At 38.8% G+C, this 24045-nt stretch overlaps 1 protein-coding gene across 3 annotated transcripts in view; it reads left to right on the forward strand.

The window, feature by feature from the left end:
- DNAH11 (dynein axonemal heavy chain 11) overlaps positions 1-24045 on the forward strand; it is a 361390-nt gene that overhangs the window by 310410 nt on the left and 26935 nt on the right. For all 3 annotated transcript variants that reach the window (XM_064290057.1, XM_064290055.1, XM_064290056.1), the window contains 7 exons: positions 3068-3238; positions 5624-5746; positions 7899-8092; positions 9474-9622; positions 10490-10617; positions 15326-15553; positions 21488-21679. In XM_064290057.1, coding sequence (XP_064146127.1) covers positions 3068-3238; positions 5624-5746; positions 7899-8092; positions 9474-9622; positions 10490-10617; positions 15326-15553; positions 21488-21679 — 1185 coding nt within the window. The remainder of the gene's footprint in view (positions 1-3067; positions 3239-5623; positions 5747-7898; positions 8093-9473; positions 9623-10489; positions 10618-15325; positions 15554-21487; positions 21680-24045) is intronic.

The raw sequence follows: 24045 nt of genomic DNA on the forward strand, positions 1-24045 counted from the left end.
TTGTCTGTTTTTTTAACAGATTATCTGATTGTATATGTAGAAAATCCTAAGAAATCTAAAATAAAGCTCCTCGAACTAAAAAGTGAGTTTTTAGTAGGCTTGCAGAATGTAAAGTCAATACACAAAATTCATTGTACTTCTATATACTAGGAGCAATTGAAAAATAAAATTGATAGACCAACACTTATTTGCAATAGCTTCCAGAAACACTTAGAGATAATTTTAACAAAATGCATGAACGATCTGTATACTAAAAACTATAAAACATTATCGAAAGAAATTACAAACCTAAATAATGGAGAGATATACCATGTTTATGGATTGCAACACTCAATATTATTGTCAGTTCTCTCCAAATTGACCTATAGATTCAATTCAGTCTCACTCACAATCCCAGAGTACTTTTCAGTTGAAATTGGCAAGCCGATTCTAAAATTTATGTGGAAATACAAAGGACTTAAAATAGCTAAACAATTTTGAAGAAGGAAGAAGAAAAATCAGAGGATTTCCCGTACCAGATTTCAAAATTTATTATAAACTACATTAATCAAGACTGTGTGGTCTTGGCTTAAAGATATGCATGTGTGTATATATATTTTTTATGTATGTATATATATATATATATGAAGGAAGCAGAACAGACAGACCAAAAGGAGACTCACACATGTATGGTCAATTGATTTTAGACAACAGTGCTAAAACAATTCAGTGGGGAGAGGATAGTCTTTACAACAATTGTTGCTGGGATAACTGGATATCTACATAGAGTAAAATGAACTTCTACCATTATATCACCCATACACAAAATTAACTCAAAACAAATCAGCTAAACTAGAAAAATTTCTAGAGAAAAACTTAAGGCTTTGGATTACACATAGAGTTCTTAGGATACAATAGAGAGAAAAATTAATAAATGGGACCTTATAAAAAAAAATGAGAATTTAAGATCTTCAAAAGACACTCTTAAGAAAATGAAAAGGTAAGCACAGATTGGGGGAAAAATCCACAGTACATATATCTGACAAGGAACTTTTACAACTCAATAAGTCAAACAACCCAATTAAAGAAGATAAAAGATTTAAACAGACACATCATATACCATATTTTTACCAAAATAACGTGCGACTTCTGCATCTGCTGGCTGCACCCTCCCCCACAAGGTATTTTCATAAAAGCGCTGTGCTAACTTTTTAACAACACACGGAAGAGAATTGGGAAGGCAGCACTTGTGAGGGTGTCTCGCCCGGGGAGGGGAGGGGGAGGGCGTGGCCAGCAAACAAACGCAGGGGGCCCGACATACTTGTGTAAAAATATGGTAATAAGACATACGTATTGCCCGTAAGCACATTAAAAAATGCTCAACAGTCATCAGAGACATGAGAACACGATGAGGCATAAACCTACCAAAATGGCTGAAATTTTCGAAGACCGTCAGTACCCTGAACATGGAATCCCTGCAACTCACATTATCGGTGGGAATGCAAAGTGGTAAAACCATTTGGGAAAACAGTTTGGTAGTTTCTTATAAATTCTTATACATTTACAATACAATACAGCGATTTTATTCTAGGTATTTACCCAAAAGAAAGAAAAACGTATGTTCACAAAAAGATTTGTTCATAAATGTTCATAAGAACTTTATTTACCCAAAAGAAAGAAAAACGTATGTTCACAAAAAGATTTGTTCATAAATGTTCATAAGAACTTTATTTATAGTAGCCAAAATTTAGAAACAACCCAAAGACCTAAGAAGTGAATGGAAATACAAATTTGACATATCCATACAGCTGGATATTACTCACTCACAATGTAAAGGTATGAACTACTGATAACACCGTGGATATATCACAATAACCTTATGTTTAGAAAGAGAAGTCATTCACCAAAGAGTAAATAGTGTATGATTATATAAAATTCTAGAAAAGGCAAAACTAATCTATAGTGACAGAAGGCAGAGCAATCGGGGCCTGGGAATGAGGATTGACTTCAAAAGGGCACACGGGAACTTTTTAGGGGCAATGCAAGGGTTCTATGTCTTGACTGTAGTGATGGTTACTGGAGTATACATTGTCAAAAATCATTGAACTGCACATTTAATGGGTGTATTTTATGGTTTATAAGTTAAAAAGTGATTTAAAAATTTAAAAATTAATTTTAAATGCCTTCTTTCCAGTATTTACCGTATATATCTGATATTAGAGGGTTTTACTTTAACTCAAGTATACAGACTTAAAGGTAAATGAGCCTGTGATCCTTATAAAACCCCGTGATCCCTATACACCAGTCAAAATATATTTATATGGAGTATGTATGTGTGCATACATATTATGTGTGTATGTGTATATTATATATGTGTGTGTATATGTATATATGTATATATATGTATGCACGACAGTGCAAATGGTTATCACACTTGTTCGCTAACCAAAAGGTTGATTCAAGTCCACAGAGGCATCTCAGAAGAAAGCCCCGGCAGTTAACTTCTGAAAAATCAGCCCATTGAAAACCATATGAAGCACAGTTCTACTCTGATATACGTGGGATTCACCAAGAGTTGAAATCAACTCTACAGCAAGTGGCTTTATATGTATAAAAAATCCACACGGCCCCATTATTACCTAGCCATGGAATGAAGTAATGAACAAATATAAAGAATGATTTTAAAAGGGAGAAGAGATCATCAAATGGCAACTCAAAAGTACTTGGAAACCCTATGGGGCAGTTCTCCTCTGACCTATAGGGTCACTATGAGTCGAAATCAACTCAGCAGCAATGGTTGCTTTTTCTTTGTTTTTGGAAAGGAGAGGATGGCGCAGTTCAGTTGACTAGGAGATGTGGGTAGATTTGGGGAAATAGTATTAATAATAATAGCAATGATAATAATAATGGCATGTAGCATTAATGAGCACTTAACATGTGCCAGGAACTGTTCCAAGAGCTCAAATAAAAATCCTATCCTCTTCCCTTTCCCCATAGATACCCCTTAAACTGTAGCCCGGTGTATCTGGGCAAGCTAGACATCCAGGCCCCAGTTTTCACTCTCTAACAGTCGCATTAAATTTCCCAGGCTTTCAACACGCTGTTCCTCAGAGCAATCGAGCACGCTGACAAGGTGGATGACCCACAGGAGCGCATCTCCAGCCTGGTTGAAAGCATCACCCATGCCGTCTTCCTCTACGCCAGCCAGGCACTGTTCGAGAAGGACAAGCTTACCTTCCTGTCCCAGATGGCTTTTCAGGTGAGGAAACCGGTCACTTGAAAATAAACCCAGAACCAAAATTGGACACCTTTGTTCATAATATGGAGCCCTAGTTGCGCAGTGGTTAAGAGCTCTACTGCTAACCAAAAGGTCGGGAGTTCGAATCCACTAGCTGCTCCTCGGAAACCCTATGGGGCAGTTCTACTCTGTTCTGTAGAATAACTATGAATCAGAATCGACTTGACAGCAATATTTTTTGTTTTTGGTTCATTATATGTTTTACTTCTGCTAACAGAAAGCTTAGACACCTCTTTTAGATGCTTTGGTGGCATGAGAAGAGTTTGAGTTCCCCACAGGGCACTTGGACATGTGACATCTACTACATCACAGTGCGTTGGTTTGGGATGGGTGTGTATGGCAAGCTGCCACCACAGTTGTCACCTTGAAGAACAGATGGATGAGACATTCTCCTCCACTTCTCAAGTCTTACAAAGAACCTTCTAGGAACTACCAAGGGTGTTCTTTAAGATCAAGGTCATTAATCCAGGTCTGAGTGGTCCTAGGAGTTTGCCAGGGTCCCTTTAGGAAACAGTGAATGGGTCAAGAGAGCTCCAGGTTTCACACCCCAGCTACAGTTAGGTCTGCTTTCCTTTTATCTCTTTTATATGGACTTCTACAAAAGATTTTATTTAAATAACGGTGTCCATGATAAAAAAAAAAAAAAAGTTAAGGGCTCCTTTCCTTGAGAAAATAAGCATGTGTCCTTATATTAACCAGTTTACTTCCGAGCTCTTCCTATCAATCCAAACTTTGAGGGAAGGTCTCTGCCTTATCTGTTTTGGGTCCTCCAAAGTCCCTTGCATGCAGAAGGCACTTTATAACTAACTGCTGACAGTAATCATAAACTACTGCTTCTCTTTTAATTTTTTCAGTATTCATAGATTCCTTTGGATTATATAAGAACATATGTGTATAGGTGTTTTATAACGTATGTGATAAACAGGAGCAAGACATTACAAAATAAAACATTTATTTTATGCACATTGCTCATTAACTGTATAAGATAAAGGATTTATTTTACACATATATAGGGTCACTACAGGATCACTATGAGTCGGAATCGACTCGACGGCACTGGGTTTGGTTTTTTGCGGGGGGGATATTTCCGGGGGTTATAATGTATAATGTGTGCATACATGCATGCATATCTATTTAAAACTTTTCCTTGGAAGTCATAGATAAATTATAGTCTATCTCAAATCTTGACAATCTATGTAAATTAAAGCTTCATATCTATATGGACAGGTGTTTGTTGAAATCAATCAGATTAAGAAAAAATAATTATCCAGTAAAATGAAATATTATTTTAATGCATGTTAAAAACCCACTGCCGTCAAGTCAGTTCTGACATAGTGACCCTATATATAGTACAGGATAGAACTACCCCATAGAAACGTCAGCATTTTGAACCCACCAGATGTTCCAAGGGAGAAAGATGTGGCAGTCTGTTTTTGTAAAGATATATAGCCTTGGAAACCCTATAGTACAGGATAGAACTGCCCCATAGGGTTTCCAAGGCTATATATCTTTACAGAAACAGACTGCCACATCTTTCTCCCTTGGAACACGTGGTGGGTTCGAACTGCCAACATTTTGGTTAACAGCTGAGCACTTTAATCACTGTGCCAGCAGGGCTCTCTTAATGCATGGTAGGGCCCATCATTCATTTTGCCAATTTTTCAAATTTTAAAATAGCATAAAACCCAAAATTTTTATTTGTTCAACCTTGTACTGTGTTACAGCTTCCATGTGGAAATTACTAATACTTCTTTTGCGCCTCCCAAAAAAGTACTGTGGACTTATTATCAGTTCTATAATCAGAAAGTTTATAGTTTGCTCCAATTCATGATGTATTTGTTTAGTTGTATCTGTAAAATAATAATTTCTAGTTTTTCTCAATATAACCCCACATATAAGAAAAATCTTTCATACATATAGTAGTTTATTGGATATAATTTCTGTACCAGGACTGACATACAATGCCAGTTCTACCTTCTGTTTAGTAATTCAGTCCATCGTTACCTGAGGCTTTTTCATTGTATAACAAGTTTTAGGACAAGTGTGATCTAACGGCAGTAGACTAAATATGAAAGCATATCAAATATGTGGCTAATAGACATAGATTTTAGAATTGGAATAAATCAGCCTTGGTAATTATTTTCTATTAGAATTCTGCTAATGGTTATGAGATCTCTGGCATAGTCTAAAATTTCTTGTTTCAACTATAGGACATCAGACAGTTACAGTAATTCTCAGCAGACTTGGTAGAGCCTATTCAGTCATAACTATTAAATGGTGACTGCTTCCTGTACTGTGATTGTGATGCAAACCAAAGGACTCTTTTCAATTTTGTGTGCTTTCAAGATTTTGCTGAAGAAGAATGAGATCGACCCCCTTGAATTGGATTTCCTGCTTCGATTCACAGTTGAACACACTTACCTGAGTCCTGTTGACTTTCTAACTACTCAGTCATGGAGTGCTATTAAGGTATGGTAAAAAAAAAAAAATGGTTTTTCAATTTCAAAATCTTATTTCAAATCTCAAGTCTCTTAGCTTTAGAAATACAGTTTACAAAATACAAGTAATATATTAGATACCATTTTAATTGTAGAAATATGCTATATAACATGATCTTAATCCTTGTATTATGAATTGATTACTTATTTGGAAGTAAAAGCAGTTTTAACCTATTTTTGAATAGGAAAGTTATAAATGTGCAAGGAACTTCAATAAAAATCTAGGCGTGTAAATGAATTTTTTTTTTCAATTTACGTGAATCTGATTTTTTTATCTTTTTCTTTTTTTTTGATACTTCTCCACTTTTTCTAAATAGATTTGTTTTAAATTACACAAGAATATGGTGGTTAGGGATGGAAAAACACTAAATAGACAATAGATAAGTGGTAACTTTGGTGAAGGGTAAAACAGTACACGATACTGGGGAAGCCAGCATACTGGTGCAAAGCAAGGTCATGTAAGCTCCACAGACACATCGAAACTCCCTGAGGGACTGAATTGCTGGGCCAAGGGCTGTGGGGACCATGGTCTCGGGAAACATCCAGCTCAACTAGCATAAGATAGTTTATAAAGAAAATGTTCTACATTCTGCTTTGGTGAGTAGCGTCTGGGGTCTTAAAAGCTTATGAGTGGCCATCTAAGATACTCCGCTGGTCTCATTCATCAGGAACAAGGGAGAATGAAGAAAACCAAAGACAAGGGAAAGATTAGTCCAAACGACTTATGAACCACAACTACCACAGCCTTCACCAGACCGAGTCCAGTACAACTAAATGGTGCCCAGCTACCACCACCAACTGCACTGACAGGGATTACAATAGAGGATCCTGGACAGAGCTGGAAAAAAATGTAAAACAAAACTCTAAACCCAACCCACTGTCGTAACTCTAACCCACAAAAATAGACCAGACTTACTGACCTCACAGAGACTAGAGAAACCCCAAGAGCATGACCCCCAGGCATACTTTTAGCTCACTAATAAAGTCACTCTTGAGGTTCACCCTTCAGCCAAAGATTAGACAGGCCGATAAAACAAAATGAGACTAAAGGGGCTCACCAGCCCAGGAGCAACGACTAGAAGGCAGAAGGAGACAGGAAAGCTGGTAATAGGGAACCCAAGGTCGAAAAACGGAGAATGTTGACCTGTGGTGGGGTTGGCAACCAATGTCACAAAATAATATGTGTACTAATTGTTTAATGAGAAGCTAGTTTGTTCTATAAATCTTCATCTAAAGTGCAATTAAGAGGGGGGATAAAAAGAATATGGTGGTTAATTTCATTGTAATATATTTAAACAAAACAATTTTGTGAGAAAAAATGAAAGTCACTCATCAACCCCAATTATCAATCCTGACCCCATGTTTCTGCCAGAAGATTTTATTGTTAACAATCCTGGAGCTCCTTTAAAATGCTGACCATATGCTAAGCTTTGCCCTAGTCTTTTTTGTAAGAGGAAGATATTCCTGTGCATTGAATATAATGATATTATTCCCTAGTTTTATAATATAATTAGATTTTAGTCTTTTTTAAATAGAATTTTTAATTAGAATGTCACTTTATAATTATGAATTAAAGTTGTATTATCAGTCAGGGTCTTAGCAGAAAACAAATGGAGCATTCAAAGGGGTGATGAAGAGAGTTTAATGAAGAGAATATTTTTATGGTATAGAGAAGAAGGGTAAGAGAATCAACCAGGAATGGTGAAGAAAGGGGAGGCAGCAGTTGCCAGAACTACTGAGAAATGAAGTTAGGAGAGAGAGCCAACCCAAAGGAGCTATGACCTGTGGTAGAGGAACATAGTCACTGCCAAACTATGTCCCAGCAGAGAAAGAGTTGAAGGAATAAATACTCCTGCCTCTCTCCCCTCCAGCCCTCCAGTCTCCTGCCAGCGCCTCCTATTGGTCAAACCCAACCAGGCCGGAGAACCAGGGAGTTTGTGCAAGTATTTCTTAGAGATCACACTCTTCACAGGTCAGAAAATGGTGCAGAGTGAATCTGAAGAGAAAAATGAAGACTATCTAGCACAATTTGTTTACATAGGATTAGACACAATCCAGGTCTTTATCTCAAACTATAAGCTATTGTACATGCCATTCCTATCTCTTCCTCTATTGTATTATAGGCAGTGGCCCTTTTGGAAGAATTTCGAGGCATAGACCGAGATGTGGAAGGATCTGCCAAGCAGTGGAAGAAATGGGTAGAATCTGAGTGTCCAGAAAAAGAGAAGTTACCACAAGAATGGAAGAAGAAAGGCTTAATACAGAAGCTAATTATTTTGCGAGCAATGCGCCCTGACAGAATGACATATGCCCTCAGGTGGTCCAGTCAGCATCTTTGGAAATGCACTTTAACTCAGAGGCAACTTAGTCTTAGGGGTTAGAAATATCTGGTAGAGATGGAAGTGGAATTAGTCAAGGTGGTGCCAACGGTTAACCCACTACACTGCTTACCAAAAGATTGGTGGTTTTATTTCACTAGGGACCCCATGGAAGAAAGGCCTGGCAATCTACTTCTGAAAAATCAGCCATTACAGTTCTACTCGGACACATATGGGGTCTCCGTGAGTCGGAGTTGGCTGAGGGCAACTAATGTATGGGTTTACAAAGTCATATTGATGAGAAGTGAGTCTGCTGAGATTTTCATATTCTAATCGCTACTATTGTTAAAATTTTCTAAACACTAAAGAGTGCTTGTCTATAGGCAGACTCAGGACATTCTGAAAAACTTAATCCTGAAATCAGTAGAGGGGATAAGAAACTGATGGAAATATTCTTAGAAGAAAGATGGGTGACAGCAGAGTTCAGAGGACAGGAACATGCGTTATCCAAGTCTAATTTCCATCATCTTTATTTAGTGGTGACATTTTGGCTCCCAAGATTTTGCACGTCAAACAAAAATGAATTCCCTTCATGGAGACACTCACAGTCCTATAACATTACAACCAACTCAATTTAAAAGCAGAAGCGCCTGTCTACATCTTGGTTCAATTGTCCTTTTTCTCTGCCCTCTTGGCTTCTAAATGGTAATATGCTGTTGAATGCACACAAGGCTTATTCTAATTTGATTTCACCAACCAAAGAGTTCTCAACTTCCTTCCCTAGCATGCTCCTCTTTCTTTAATAACATTCACATGCCTCCGATTTTTCCCTTTGCCCTGTCTAGTTCAGCCAATTTTCCCCTCTGTGGAAGCCTTCGCTGAGCCCCACTTTATGAGTTCATTCTTCATAGTACTTACTTTCTGCTAAATCTGATGCTACTGGAAAATAATCCCTGCTTAATTGAGCTTCCCTGTGTTAGAAACACCCCAAAAAGCATTTGTATATTCATGAGAAGCCCAGCAGGCTGGAAAATTGCACTGTGGCAAATCTAATGAACTGTTAATAAGTAATGGCAGAATCTGGCAGGGGCTTTGGGGATACAAAGCCATGTGCAGGCAGCTGATGGTATTCAGAGGGGGGTCTCAGTAGCCCCCCAAAATGGAATGTAGGCTTCTGATTTTCAGAGCTTCTAGAGAGGGATTTCATTGATAAAACTACTGCATAAATCTAGTTGGATTTATACCGTCATTCTAACAAGACATCCCATATAATACACGTGGATTGTTTCTTTCCTGTGCCTGACATTTAATCTTATCCAAATTGTGACATTTTTCAAGGTCAAAGCCACTGATCGTGGTTTTTGCTTTATTTTTTTAAAGGAATTTTGTAGAGGAAAAACTGGGCTCAAGGTATGTGGAGGGGACCAGACTGGATTTAGTGAAAGCATTTGAAGAAAGCAGCCCAGCCACCCCAGTGTTCTTCATCCTGTCTCCAGGAGTAGATGCCCTTAAAGACCTAGAGATCCTTGGTGAGTGACCAGGAGGCTTCTGGCCGGCCCTCTATCCCTCCACCTACCCACCCTCCCTCTTACCCTCCGCCTGCCAGCCCTGCCTTTCAGTTCACAGTTACCTTAGTTTCTTTCTTTCTTTCTTTTTTTCATCTGTTGGAGATTGGCTGTGTGGAAAATGTAAGGATAATAACACCATAGTCTGAAGAAATGTTCAGATGAAACATTCCTCTGGTTGGCATAATGCAAGTTTCTTTTGTACTGTTTCCTACCTTTTGACTAGATGAGGGCCAGAGGGCAATTTTCTCCATGCTCATGTAATCGTGCGCCCCCTGTGACTAAATAATGGTCATTAGAACAAGTATATTCGATTGTGCGAGGCCCGGTCGCTTTGTGCTCTGGATTACGGTTCCCCACAGCCTGTACCGAGAATACCAGGTTAATATAGCTGTGACCTGAGTGTGCTCAATTTAAACGCGGCCTCACAAGGTGAGAGGCTGGTGCGTTTACCCAATGAACCAATCCGTTAAAAAAATGATGTGGTATCTACCACATGTTGCTCTTTTTTATGGGGAAATGCTTTGCTACTCCTGCAAGAGTTTATAAAGCTCAATAACAATGCCTGCCATCTATCAAAATGTCAAAAGCGTCATCATCATTAAAGCGGAGGAACTGATTTCCACAGGCTTTTCTAATGCTTGCCATGAAGCAGCTGTCGAGAGCTCAAAATGCTGCTTGTTGAAGTGGCAGAGGCTTAGTTTGGGTTCTTCAGGAAAGGGACCTGGAAGATGGCGTCAGTGAGCACAGATGGAAATTCGACCTCAAGGGTGTGTATTCTTCCCACCACTGTTCCATACACATTTCCTCTCATGTTGTATCCTCCCACAGGCAAAAAACTTGGGTTTACAATTGACTCGGGAAAATTCCACAATGTGTCTTTAGGACAAGGTCAGGAGATGGTGGCAGAAATGGCACTGGAGAAAGCTTCTGAAGGAGGACACTGGGTCATACTCCAAGTGAGTATTAAGTTTTCATGGAAAACATCGTGAGTGAACACAGGGAACTGTGTGGAATGCCCTCACCAGCCAGAATGATCCTTTGTTACAATACGTGGTGGTTTGAGGAACCCTTTCATTTCTCTCAGCATTAATGGTACCTCCAAAGGTCATAAAGGGGCCATGCTGACAGGGGATGACTGTCATTGTGTTTCAAAGTTAGAAACCTGGGGCGGGGGGGGGAAGCCCAATTATTCTCTTAATTTATAAATTTCTGAAACCCCCCCCCAAGTAGTGCTTGAAGACAATAAGATTATATTGATTGCCAGCACTTGTTGTGACAACATCTCTGTCATTTGCATGTTGCCTTAAAGTTGACAGAGCACTTTCTTATACGTTATCTCATAAAACCTTGACAGCCACTAACTAGCTGCATTACCTTGCTAAGCTTTCATTTTAGCCACTTGTAAAAAATTAAGGGGATTAGAATAAATAACACTTTTATCCCTTCCACCAGTCCATGGCTGATTCGGTCTCATGGCGACGCTATATGTACCAGAGTAGAACTACGCTCCAGAGAGTTTCAATGGCTGAGTTTCTAGAAGTAGATCATCAGACCTTTCTTCCAAGGTGCCTCTGGGTGGACTCAAACCTCCAACCTTTTGGTTAGCAGCCAAGTGTGTTAACTGCACAACCCAGGGACTCCTAATCCCTTCTAGGGATAACATTATATGGGTCTATGATCCTACAACCCGGTGTCCTCTGCGGTGACTCCCTTAGCTGGGGATTCTAGCAAGAGTCCAGGAACCAATGGAATACAGGCCAGCTTTAGGGTGGATTTTTGAGACTTACTCATTCCTTCTGGCAAGCCCAGATGACTGTCTGCATGTCCTAGAATGGCCATTTGATTTGCAGCACTGTGATACTAAGGGTTTTCATTAATGTGTTAGACTCTACTAAGCAATTCATAGGATACACTATCTCTAATCATTACAACAAAGCGCAAGGGTAGGTATTGTCATCCCCACTATAAAGATGAGAAAAGTGATCCTTGGAGTGATCCGAGAGTTCTCAAGGTCACACAGCTGGTAAGTGGCAGAGCTGGTGCTTGAATCTGGGTCTGTTTGGCAGCAAGCCACATCTTTCCACTGTTGCACACCACCACTATCCTGCAAATACCTTAGTGTCTCCAGTATCCAAATTGGATGCATTTTGCATTTCTGCTTGAAATAAAACTGGATTCATGAAGAAACTGCCTGGAGCCTAAGCAGACTTATGTCTGTAGGAACATATCAGTTCAGCTTCTAAGATATTAAAATAGCAACTGTTTAAAAGCCAGCTGCTGTCAAGTCGACGCCAACTCATGTCAACCCCATGTGTCAGAGTAGAACTGTGCTCCATAGGGTTTTCGATGGCTGATTTTTCACAAGTAGATTGACAGACCTTTCTTCTGAGGCACCTCTGAGTGGACTTGAACCTACAACCTTTTGATTAGTAGCCAAGCACGTTAACCATTTGCACCACCCAGGGACTCCATCAACTGCTTAGATGAGGCCTTAATAGAGACCTTAGTAGGGCGACCTGGGGCAGTGCATCCCTTCTGAAGCTCACAGAGTCAGACATTTAACACTGGAGAGCTTATTTTTTCCAGAGAGAGCAGTTGTTGCTCACGCAGTTGGGTGGAAGCTAAGATCTTCTCACAAAGGAAAGACTTCTTTGAGTACTCACAGGAGCCTAACGAGACCAGCAAGAGCAAAATCTTCCTCAAAACAATTTTATTATTCAAAGTATAATATTATTTTAATTTCTATGTGCCAAAAAATACAAGTTTAACCTTAAGAAAAAAATCTTGGAAGACTTATTTGTTAAGGATCAGCTTTTGGATATCTGTTCCAGATCTTTGAATTTTTTTTCTTAGTGGTCAATCAGTAAACTAGAACGTAACTGTTTATCTATACCTCTACACTCCCCATCCCTCTATCCAAACACAATAACTGGAGGAAGAGATTATCTCAGGCTTTTGACTGTCCCAGTTTCCAGACGTTTCTGCTATTCCTTTGACCTACCAAACCAAAAAACCAAACCCAGTGCCATCGAGTCGATTTCCGACTCATAGTGACCCTATAGGACAGAGTAGAAGTGCCCCACAGAGTTTCCAAGGAGTGCCTGGTGGATTCCTTTGGTTAGCAGCCGTAGCACTTAACCACTACGCCACCAGGGTTTCCTACAGGTAGGTAAAAAAAAAAGGTACAGGACTTTGCAGAAAGAGAAGACCAACATAATGGGAGCTTGTTATATTGTTTGTAATTTATGTTAAATTGTGTTAGTGTGATATGTATGCACATGTTAATTATTTCTTAACCAAACCTGAGAATGGTTGGTTAATCTGATCAGATGTAGCCCCCCAGGGTATTTAACTGGCATTTCATCAAGACATATGATAACTATGACAAACAAAAAAAACTATGACAGAGTATAGTTTTTTTGTTTGAATTTTATTTTGTTGTTAAGAATATACACAGCAAAACATACACCAATTCAATCATTTCTACATGTACAATTCAGTGACTTTGATTACGTTCTTCTAATGCAAACATTCTCACCCTTTTCTGAATTGTTCCTCCCCATTAACATAAACACAGTGCCCCCTAAGGCTCCCATCCAATCTTTCGAGTTGCTGTTGTCACTTTGATCCCATATAAATAGTTCTTAAAAGAGCATAATGCTCAAGGCAGACATTTTTTACTAGTTAAGCTAAACTATGGTTTGGTTTTAAGAAGACTCCAGGGGATATATTTAGTTTAAGTTTTAAAGATCATCTCAGGGCAGTAGTTTCAGGATTCATCCAGCCCCCACAGCTCCGGAAAGTCTGGAGTCCGTGAGAATTTGAAATTCTGTTCCACATTTTCCCTCTCTTGATCAGGATTTTTATATAGAATCTTTGATCAAAATGCTCAGTAATGGCAGCTGGGCACCATCCAGTTCTTCTGGTCTCAGGGCAAGGGAGACAGCTGTTCATGGAGGCAGTTAGCCACACATTCCATGTCTTTCTCCTATAGTTTTAAAGTTTAACAGTTAGTTTAATAAAGAATAATAACTAAAAGCCAGAAATGGGGAGCTGTCCCCAGTCACCCACTTTATTGTCTCTGACAGAAACTTTCTCTGCTCAGACTCCTTCTCATTGGTATATGGACTCAAAAGGCTGTAAGGAAAGAAAGACTAGCTGAAAAGGAAGGCAATCATTCTTGGTTAAGATGCTCCAGACAGAACTATGATGAAGGCGGCAGGCTGGCAGTTATCTTTATCTCAGATCCACACCAGATGGTTTGTGAATTAGCATAATGGATTTAAGAAATCATTTTTCATTGGTGAAATGCATGGTTTTCAAGGCGTGTGGACTGGCTAAAAATGTACAGGCACTGCTGCCCTTGTATGAATAAACACAGAATCTAGCCAGCCCCAGGGCCTTTACCCTCAAGGCTGGTTTCCAGGCTGGATGCCAAAGCATGCCTGTGCTCAGTGGTGACTTACTTGGAGGTTTTTCTGTCCCCTGACTCCAGAGTCACTCCTTGGAATATGTTTATATTTGTTTCAAGTAAACTTTTCAGGTAGGGTATTGTCATCTGTAACACAGAGAGTTAGGACATAATTGAGTCTACAAGACAGATTTTACAATTGTTTTCGTTCCTGCTTACCAATTTATGTCCGTATGAGTGGCACAATTAGGTATGAGATGCACTGTCATTATAATCTAGTGTAAGGAACTTAGAGCCCTCACCTACCAATGTTCAGTATTTACCAAGGTTGGGGGGGGCTAATTATGTGAACAATTGAATTGGCATTTTTTTTTTTTTTTGCAACAGAACTGTTTCAAAGAAAAGTACCTGCGTTACTATTCCCTTCCCTGTTTGCCTTCATTCTCTGTATTTTTGTGGCTGCCATAACCTTAAACATTTTTCTTTGTTGAAAATAATTACGTATCTCTGAGGGTAATGTTTCGATCACTGTATCAAGAACTTCTCCAAAGCCAGAGAGTCTATGAGGTGCAGTTTTTATATCTCTCCCTGAGCACCAACTACCAAGCTATACGGATGTTCAGTATTGGAATTTGTGAATCATAAAATGGAAAAGCGAAGAGTGATGGTGATGGCATTTGTTTCTTTCATGGTTTCTGACAACTCTAGGATTTAAAAAAAATAACATGTTGGGAATATGAACCGCATCTCAACAAAGAGGGATTGTTTTCTTCTTCTGCTAGCCTTTCTTCCCTTACTTCCCTTTGAGTCCATATGCTAAAGAGTAGGAGTTAGAGTAGAGGAGGTTCTGTCAGAGACCATGAAGTAGGTAATTGGGAACAACATCCCATTTCTGGCTTTTAGTTTTTATATTTGATTAACCTAACCCAGATATATCTCAGTAATTGGGTTTGAATTGTAACAAAGAAAAGTATCAGGCAACTTCATCTCAGAAGTGACTGTTGGTTGTTTGGAAGAAGGTAAAACGTGTTGGGAGGAGATTTTAGTTGACAAAACCTGTGGTAATTTGGAGAATTTAATATGTCAGTGTTCAATTCTGTTTTGGCTTTTTTTCTCCATGACGTGAAAATGAAAGAAAATTTAAATCTTGGTTGTCTGATTTTCCAACACATTTATGAATAGGAAAATATTGTCCTATAATTCAAGTAAAAGACTTCAATTTTACAGCAACTATAAGTCATGCTATCTTTCAGAATGTCCATTTGGTAGCCAAGTGGCTGGGAACTTTGGAGAAACTTCTTGAAAGATTCAGCCAAGGAAGCCACCATGATTACAGGGTTTTCCTGAGTGCCGAGTCTGCACCTACACCAAATGAGCATATCATCCCTCAAGGACTCCTGGAAAATTCCATTAAAATTACTAATGAACCTCCCACAGGAATGCTGGCCAATTTGCATGCTGCACTCTACAACTTTGATCAGGTAAGAAAACAGAAGAGCCTGGACTGACAGTAAAGTCACAGTCTTCTCACAAGGTTCTGAGGACCATCACTAACTCAAGCATCTCATGAAGAGAGATAAAGGGAAATCTTTGGTGTTCTTGTGTGTGTGTGTGTGTGTACACATGTGTTTTAATCTGTTGAAAAGAATTGCTTGTCATTTCATATCCCAATAACTAGGAAATATATTTAGGTTTCACCCTGTAACTAAGAAGACTATAGCCACATGTTTAGTAGAATGAACTAGATGCCTTTTTGAGGAACTTGCTTTTTGAAGACAAATGCGACAGACTAGTATCTCTTAAGAGAAGCCTCTGGGTAGTACAAATGGTTAAGTGATGGACTACTAATCGAAAGGTTGGTAGTTTGAATCTACCCAGAGGCACCTCAGAAAACAGGCCTGGTGATCTGCTTCCAAAAGGTCACAGCCTTGAAAACTCTGTGGAGCAGTTCCTACTCTGCACACATAGGATCATCATGAGTGGGAATCAACTCGACTGCAGCTAACAACAGCAACAGGTATCTCTTATCATAGAAAGAAGAAAAGCCATTGTTACTCTTGTTGCTGATGATGGTAATGATAACAATGGTAATAATGACATAGGAAGACTTTCAGTATATTTTAGATCAGGTTTTGATAATAGTAAATTTAAACCCCTCTTTTTTTGAGATATGTTCATGTTACCTTCTTATTTATATTTCAGTTTCCTTCCAAAATAAAAACAAATCAATATGTTATCTGAAATATGTTCATGTTACCTTCTTATTTATATTTCAGTTTCCTTCCAAAATAAAAAGAAATTAATACATAGACAAATTAATGACACCTTTTTTTTTTTTTCCTGGTATCATTCATTACTATTATTTTCCTTATCTAAATTATTACCTCTATTTGTATCATAAACCCTTATCAAGGCTTTCAGTTTCCCTTATTCCTATCGCTTTTAGTTCCCATTCTTTCTTCTAATTTCTTGGAAATCCTGGGTAAATAGCACTCTTATTGAGAGAATTAAGCCCTACAGAGGAAATACATATGGTTTAGTGATGAATATTCAACCTTCTGTTATGAGTTTATCACCCTGTATGAAGCATGCCAGCATGCTTAACTTTTTCTCTTGTACCTCCCGGGCCAATGCCCAAACCAACCTTATGAGGGAATTATAATAATTGACCACCTAAGAAAACAGTGTTGAAGAATACAGTTAGTTACTTAATTAGGTAATTGAGTAATTTGTAGGGTACGTATACACAGTAGGCTATGTAAACAGAGGGCACTTAAAAAGATGAATTTCTTAAATATTTGCAATATGCTTTTTTATGAAATATAACAGGCATTTTTTTTATCATCTATTAATTTATAATATCTGGCTATTTATGACATTTGCAAGCTCTTTCCTGAAATCCAATTGACCTTCAGCCTTTTGGGTAAGGACCTCTTTGAGAATCTGATAAAAGCATGGATACTTCCCTCCCCCAGGGAAATGGCACATTTTTTAAAATGCTGCACATTATGATACTGATTCACAGATTTCCCAGAAGTCTATGCATGAATTTCTCAGAAGTCTATGCATGAATGTCCCAGTGTAGAGTACCTGTGTTAGTCTGTTCAAGAAAGTATTAGATCTTTTGACTGCTCTCTGGAAAGGAACTTACGTCAATGGAAGATTACAATTGCTGGAAAGACTCTTAAGAGCTTTAAGGGAAAATATTACTTATCTAGTGGGAAGGATGCTCTGAAATATTAAGACTAAGTTTGATCCTGTGTAGCAAAAACAAAGATAAAGTGATTCACTAAATATACCTCTCATCAAACCAATTTTGGCCAGATCCAACCAACAAAACAAAAACTCTAAAGAAAACTTAAAAGCTTTGAGTAGTTTATGAATGCTGACCTATCATTATGTTAGAAAACAAAAGGTGGTTTTTATTCAGATTATGTAATTCAAGGGTATTAGCCTGTCTCCCTATGCTTCCTCACTATCTGAGGCAAATAGGTTCCCAGTGGCCTTTGATCAACTGGAATTGGAGTTATGAGAGAAGCATAAAATAACAGTGGTTTGAGTAAGTTAAAACCATATTTCTGTCACTTGAGAATTCTGGAGGTAGGTGGTTCATAGCTCAGAACTACAAATTTGCTATCAACCTGAGCCCCTTACAGTTTACCATTCTACCATTTCTAGGATGATACTCATCATCATGTTCCAGAGTGGCTGCCAGTGTTGCAGCCCTCACATTCATGTTCCCAACAGTAGGATGAAAGGAGGAACAAAGAGGAGGGCAAAGGAAATGTGTTCACTTTCTTAGCTCTCTACTAGTTAATACGCAATACTTCTACTTTTACCTCATTGGTCAAATGTGGTCACATTGTATTACCTAGCTGCAAGAAACCTAGCTGGAAACCCTGGTGGCGTAGAGCTACAGCTGCTAACCAAAAGGTCAGCAGTTTGAATCCACCAGGCGCTCCTTGGAAACCTTATGGAACAGTTCTTCTGTGTCCTATGGGGTCGATGTGAGTTGGAATCAACTCAGTGGAAATGGGTCAATGGGTTAGCTGCAAGAGATGCTGGGAAAAGTACATTTATCTTGGGCAGCCATATATATATGACCAGCTAAAAATCAGAGAAAAGATATTTTAGTGTAGGCAGTTAGACACAGACCTTCTCCTTTCCCAAATTTCATTGCACCATCCTGGGGATTCCGTGTTGCTATATGGGCCTATCTTCTTGAAGCGTATGATGTAGTCAGAGGGTGGTAAATACTGTCTACATTGATACCCATTTATGTTAGGTAAATGAGTCTCAGTTGCTCCTGTTACCTAGGTACCCCACTCAACTGAGAAGCACACTCATTTTTGGGGGTGTTTTTGTTTTACACGGTTTAACTTTCAAATCAAATTTAAACTATTTTTAATACTTCCCCCAAATCAGAATTTACCTTCATGTTTGGTATGTTTATTCAAAATTAACAGATTTTGTTTTATTTAGTGCTTTATTCCCCTGAGCATCCCAGAATATCTATGTAAATCTGATAATTAAGTGACCAAAATGTAAAGAACTGTCTCGTAGCATGTTGCCCACCTACACCTCTTTCAGCTCAATAGCAGCTGCCTCTTGAAGAAGTTGTCATGAAGGAATACTGTTTTGATTCCTTTCATACCCATACAGCCAGGTTGTTTTTTAAAGTAAGAATGGAGTTTTTTTTTTCTGTAAAAATTGCAGGCAGAAACAAGTAATTGGTAATTGTGCGTGAAAATTGGTGGTTGTGCGGATACAGTGCTGTTACGTATATGCAGATGCCTGTTCTCTGTTCACAGTGTTGTTCTAGATTTTCTAATATTAATTTGCTCATCCTCTGGTTTGTAAAAATACCACTGTCCTGGAATGTGGAATGATAGGTAGATAGACTCATACTTTTTCTTAGGAAAGCGTGATTCATAGTTTCCTTTCACTGCAGTTACGTTATCAAAGTGTAATGAAATGGGCATTGGTTTGTGGGTTTTTTGTTTGTTTTTTTAAACACTGAGGATAAAACCAAATCAGTTATATGATAGATTGAATTAATGTACTTCATTATTATAGTTTCTTGGATTTTATGTAGACTACGTGTAATTCCAAGGAACCCTAATGGCATAGTTGGTTAAGTGCTTGGCTGCTAACTGAAAGGTCAGTGGTTCGAACCCACCAGCTCCTCCACAAAAGAAAGATGTGGCAGTCAGGTTCTGTAAAGATTTACAGCCTTGGAAACCATATAGGGCAGTTCTCCCTGTCCTGTAGGGTCTCTATGAGACGGAATCAACTCAACAGCAGCAGGTTTGTTTTGTTATATGTAATTCAAGGAGATGGTAAATGACTTATTAGATCATAATTCCTAAATGAAATCCTCATAACTTTTATTAGGTCTTCTAGAGTTTTCTTACATTTAAAGGTAATATATTTTTTGTATGTTCTTTAAGGTTAATTCCAGTTATATGATTTCTCTATTCTTCGTGCAAAAGCTTATCTTTTATGTGATGTTTAGTTGTGAGAAAACTTTTCTTAACTGTGTATTTCCAAACCCCAGAAATGACTTAAAAATGCCCTAGTGGTTTAGAATGGCCTAGTGACTTAGTTGGATCTGTACCATATGCAACCTGGCAAATTCTGGACCGGGATTCTGATGGAAAAGCACTGCAGAAAAGAACTAAAAAGCTCCTCTGGTTCTAAACCATAAAAAACAAACTCAGTCTTGGTTTATACCAGAAGTTCTCTGGAAGACCAGATCTGAACTCCTACCCTAAAGGTACTGAATGTGCTTTGTAAATGGCTTAAATGTCTGAGCCATTGTAAATATGGACTGGCTGTAGTTTGACCAGTTGAAAGGACCAAGCAGGAAGGTGCAGATTTTGGCCTCATCTTCCCTTCCTGCTTACCAGCAACCACAGGAGTAGTCATCAACCACTAACTTCTCTTCCTTGATTTCCCCCAGAGAACTACCAAATCTGAGAATGAGCAAAGTACTACTTTAAGCCACAGATTGTGTAGCTGTTTGGCCCCTTTTAGTGTTATGGCTGCTGGGGCCATAACCATAACAAGGTAGAATGCCAGGACTCAACCTTCCTTCCATGTTTTCAGGGAAACCTCATAGGCCTAGTACAGGGCCCATGTTTTCATGTCTCCCATATGCCGTTCTATCATCCCAATGATGAATTTTACTTTTTGTTATTGAGAGGAAGCCATGCCTCATGGTGATTGTATTAGTTAGGGTACAGGCTAAGCTACTGCAACAAAATAAAAATAAAAAATACAAAGGGAATAAAAAATACAGTGATTTGAACAAGATGGAAGCTTGTTTCTCCCATACATAATAGGCAGGTCTGTCCCACGAGATCATCTACTTACCCAAGCTGGTGGGGTGCCTCTGCCATGCCTAACATGGCTTCCAGGGTGACTCAATTACCACCATTCCTAGTCCACAGAAAAGGAAAGAATGACAACCAAGGCAAGCAATTTCCTTTTAAGCAAATGACGTGAGGCACACATCAGCTCTGCTCACATTCCGTTGGCAAGAAGTTTGTCATATGGCACATCTGCCTTCAAGAGAGGCTGGGAAACAGTCTTCCCACAGGTGACCATGTACTCAGCTAATCTCTAGTACCATGGAGCCAGGGGAGAATGGATAGCTGTGGATAACTAGCATTCTGTCACAGTGATGAAGTTAAATTGATTTTGTCATCTATATTTTACAAAGAAAATTATGTAGGGGAAAAATGATATTCAGCAGTATTATCGCTGGCCAGAATGAGCTGTCGTATTTTCTAGTGAGCTTAGAAGCATTCTTGTAAGTAACCAAAGCAAAACAAAAAGATTTCTCTGACATCAGCACACTGGCAACTACCAAATAGATAGTCCCCTCTATGCTTTCATAGGATAAGTGTTGTTGTTAGTCAAGTTGGCTCTGACTCATGGCAACTCCATGTACAAGAGGATGAAACATTGCCCAGTCCTACATCATCTTCACAATCGTTGCTATGCTCCAGTCCAGTGTTTTGGCAGCTGTGTACATTGAGTATCTTCCAACCTAGGGAGCTCATCTTCTCTAGCCTATGTATAGGATGGTATTCTGTTGTGGTCCACAGGGTTTTCAATGGTTAATTTTTGGAAGTAAATCACCAGGCCTTTCTTCCTAGTCTTAGTCCGGAAGCTCTGCTGAAACTTGTCCACCATGGGTGACCCTGCTGGCTTCCAGCATCATAACAACACACAAGCCACCACAGTATGACAAACAGAGAGGTGGTGGATAGGATATGTAGTCATGCTTGAAACTGTGTGTTAGCTCTCTCCTATAACTCCCTCAAAGTCCTTTATTGAATTATTGAAATCTCAGACTCTTGCCCTTGGGAACTGTACAGATGGATAATCAAACATTTCTTCTCTCCCAGGATACACTTGAAATGTGCTCCAAGGAGCAGGAGTTTAAAAGCATCCTCTTTTCTCTGTGCTACTTCCACGCCTGTGTTGCTGGGAGACTGCGGTTTGGCCCCCAGGGCTGGAGCCGCAGCTATCCCTTCAATCCTGGAGACCTCACCATTTGTGCCAATGTCCTCTACAACTATTTAGAGGCAAACACCAACGTAAGTGCCAGTGGTCACATAACCTCTTCCGAGGAGTGTGCAGACTGTCAGTCCTTGGGTGCTATCAAAATGGACCATAATTTCTCTTTTGAAGCTATTACTGAAATAGCTGACACTAGATATGCATCTTCTGCCAAGTGTGAAAATAAACCAGATCAAAGGTTTTCCAGTAGTGGATGCTTGAACTTCCTAACGTAGGTCAAACCAGTTCCACGTCAACAGCTTAGCGCCCAAAAAAAAAAAAATTGTCCTTCATTATGTTAACAAAAACAGTGGTTTACATGTGCATATATGCCAGATTCATTAGGCAGGTAATGAAGCATTTGCACAAATGTAATTACATACAGCAATTCTGACAGTTCATAACACTGCATTAATAATCACTACAATTAGTTCTGATGATGGAAGCAATTTACAGCGCGTCACGTATAAATAATGGTGTATTTCCTGCATATGTCATTATTATGTATTAAGGATGCCACCTTGTTGTGACTTTCTCAGTAATGTTCCCCTTGATTTGAAGGTAAAGGTAGATGAATGATTTTATTTCACAGCTGAAGTGTGTTTTACAGATGAGGATGGGAATGCTTCATCAAGAATATTTGTGTAAACTCTTAGAGACCCAATGATTGGATTTCAAAGAAGAACCATTCCTAAGGATTTTGTTTAACCCTTAAAAGGGGAGCTTTTTCCACTAAGCTACATCTCTTCAAATTGGGATCTATTTGTCAAAACCAACCAGGTGTTGTATCCTAGGCAACACTGTCTATAAAGGGCTTTTAAAATAACCTGTCCATGTTTCTAAGTATAAGTGGTTGTTTTATGTTGTTTTGGTAACCGCTGTTATCATCATTTTTGTTACCAAAGTTTTCTCAAGCTTCAAAAGAAGTAGGTACACATGGTATGTAACACTGGTTTGTTTCCCCAAGGAAAGATATTTTGTATCTATCATTCCTTAAATTTATTACATTAAAAATTAACTCTGCCTACTTGGAGCGTATTTCTGACCATTCTAATAATAATATTTTTGTGTGGATCTTACCAAGTTTTGTTCAAGCTGTTGCACATAAAATTGATTATTATGACAGTTCTGAGTAGGAAAAGAAATGAGCCATTTAATTAAAAAAAAAAAAAAAAACCCATTGCCGTCAAGTCGATTCTGACTCATAGTAACCCTATAGGGCAGAATAGAACTGCCCCATATGGTTTCCAAGGAGCGCCTGGTGGATTCCAACTGCCAACCCTTGGTTAGCAGCCGTAGCTCTTAACTACTACACCACCAGGGTTTCCGAGCCATTTAATAGTTTTATTCAATTCCTTCATAACGTCCCACAAGACTGAGACCAGGGCTGTTATCCTGTTTCCACTGAATCCTGTCCACAATTGAGGTAGAAATGAAGGGCTAAAAGAGGGGAGTTGACACTTGTGTTTCTCTCCAGCTCCGAATTCTCAGACTTGGTAACACCAGTTGGCCAAGTGAATCATTCTGCTGCTTCTCCCCTCGGTCTCCTGGTCAACGTAAGCCTTAGATTTTTAATACATTCTCATGTCTCTCCAAGGTCTTGACCTGAGTTGTTTGCCATGCATCACAAAGCAAGTTACCAGGACTTTGGAATTACATTAATATGTACACACAATTTGTACAAAGTGCCCTTTTCAAGAATGTATATATACAAAAGTAGGTCAAGATTTGGTGAAAGGGAACCAGTCATTGAAAAGAACAGATCCCTAGCTGATTAAAATCTTAAGGGAGACACATGTCTAAAAAGCAGGCATTAATTAAATATAATCAGGAAGGAAAATCAAATTAAGAAGTTTGTGTTTCCCATCCGTTTCAGCTCAGTGGAAGGTAATCCATGGAGTGGTAGAGAAAGTGTATTTCAGTCTAGTCACTTCTTAATTTTTCATTCACATCAAACCAGTTTAAAAGAAAGACATATTTGAGGCTCATTTATTCAAATTCAAATAAACTCGTAGCAAGTACACTGGAATAGTTGAAGTAATTTTACTTGTTCTGTTCTGTCACATCATGCAACAAATGAAGGCTATAATTAAGTTTTTACTTGAACTGTTGGGAGGCATATACTGCCCCTGAGGGTATAAAGGTTCCTGTCTGGAAAGGCTTCATCACAAACTGGCATGTTTTGCAAACCCAGAGGAAGCTAAAGGGTAGCAAAGAGAGGCTTCAAACCCTGCTAAGCCAAATAAAGAGGAGATACAGTGATTTCTTGAATAAAACTTAGTAGAGTCATTAGTTACAACCTATAGAACAGTCACTTAGACCAGTCATGCCATAAACCAAACCCTCAAATCATTCTGTGAAGAGGGGATACATTTGCTTACCCTTTTGAACAATGATGGAATTA

The sequence above is a fragment of the Loxodonta africana genome, chromosome 8, assembly GCF_030014295.1.
Source record: "Loxodonta africana isolate mLoxAfr1 chromosome 8, mLoxAfr1.hap2, whole genome shotgun sequence".
Lineage (NCBI taxonomy): Eukaryota > Metazoa > Chordata > Mammalia > Proboscidea > Elephantidae > Loxodonta > Loxodonta africana.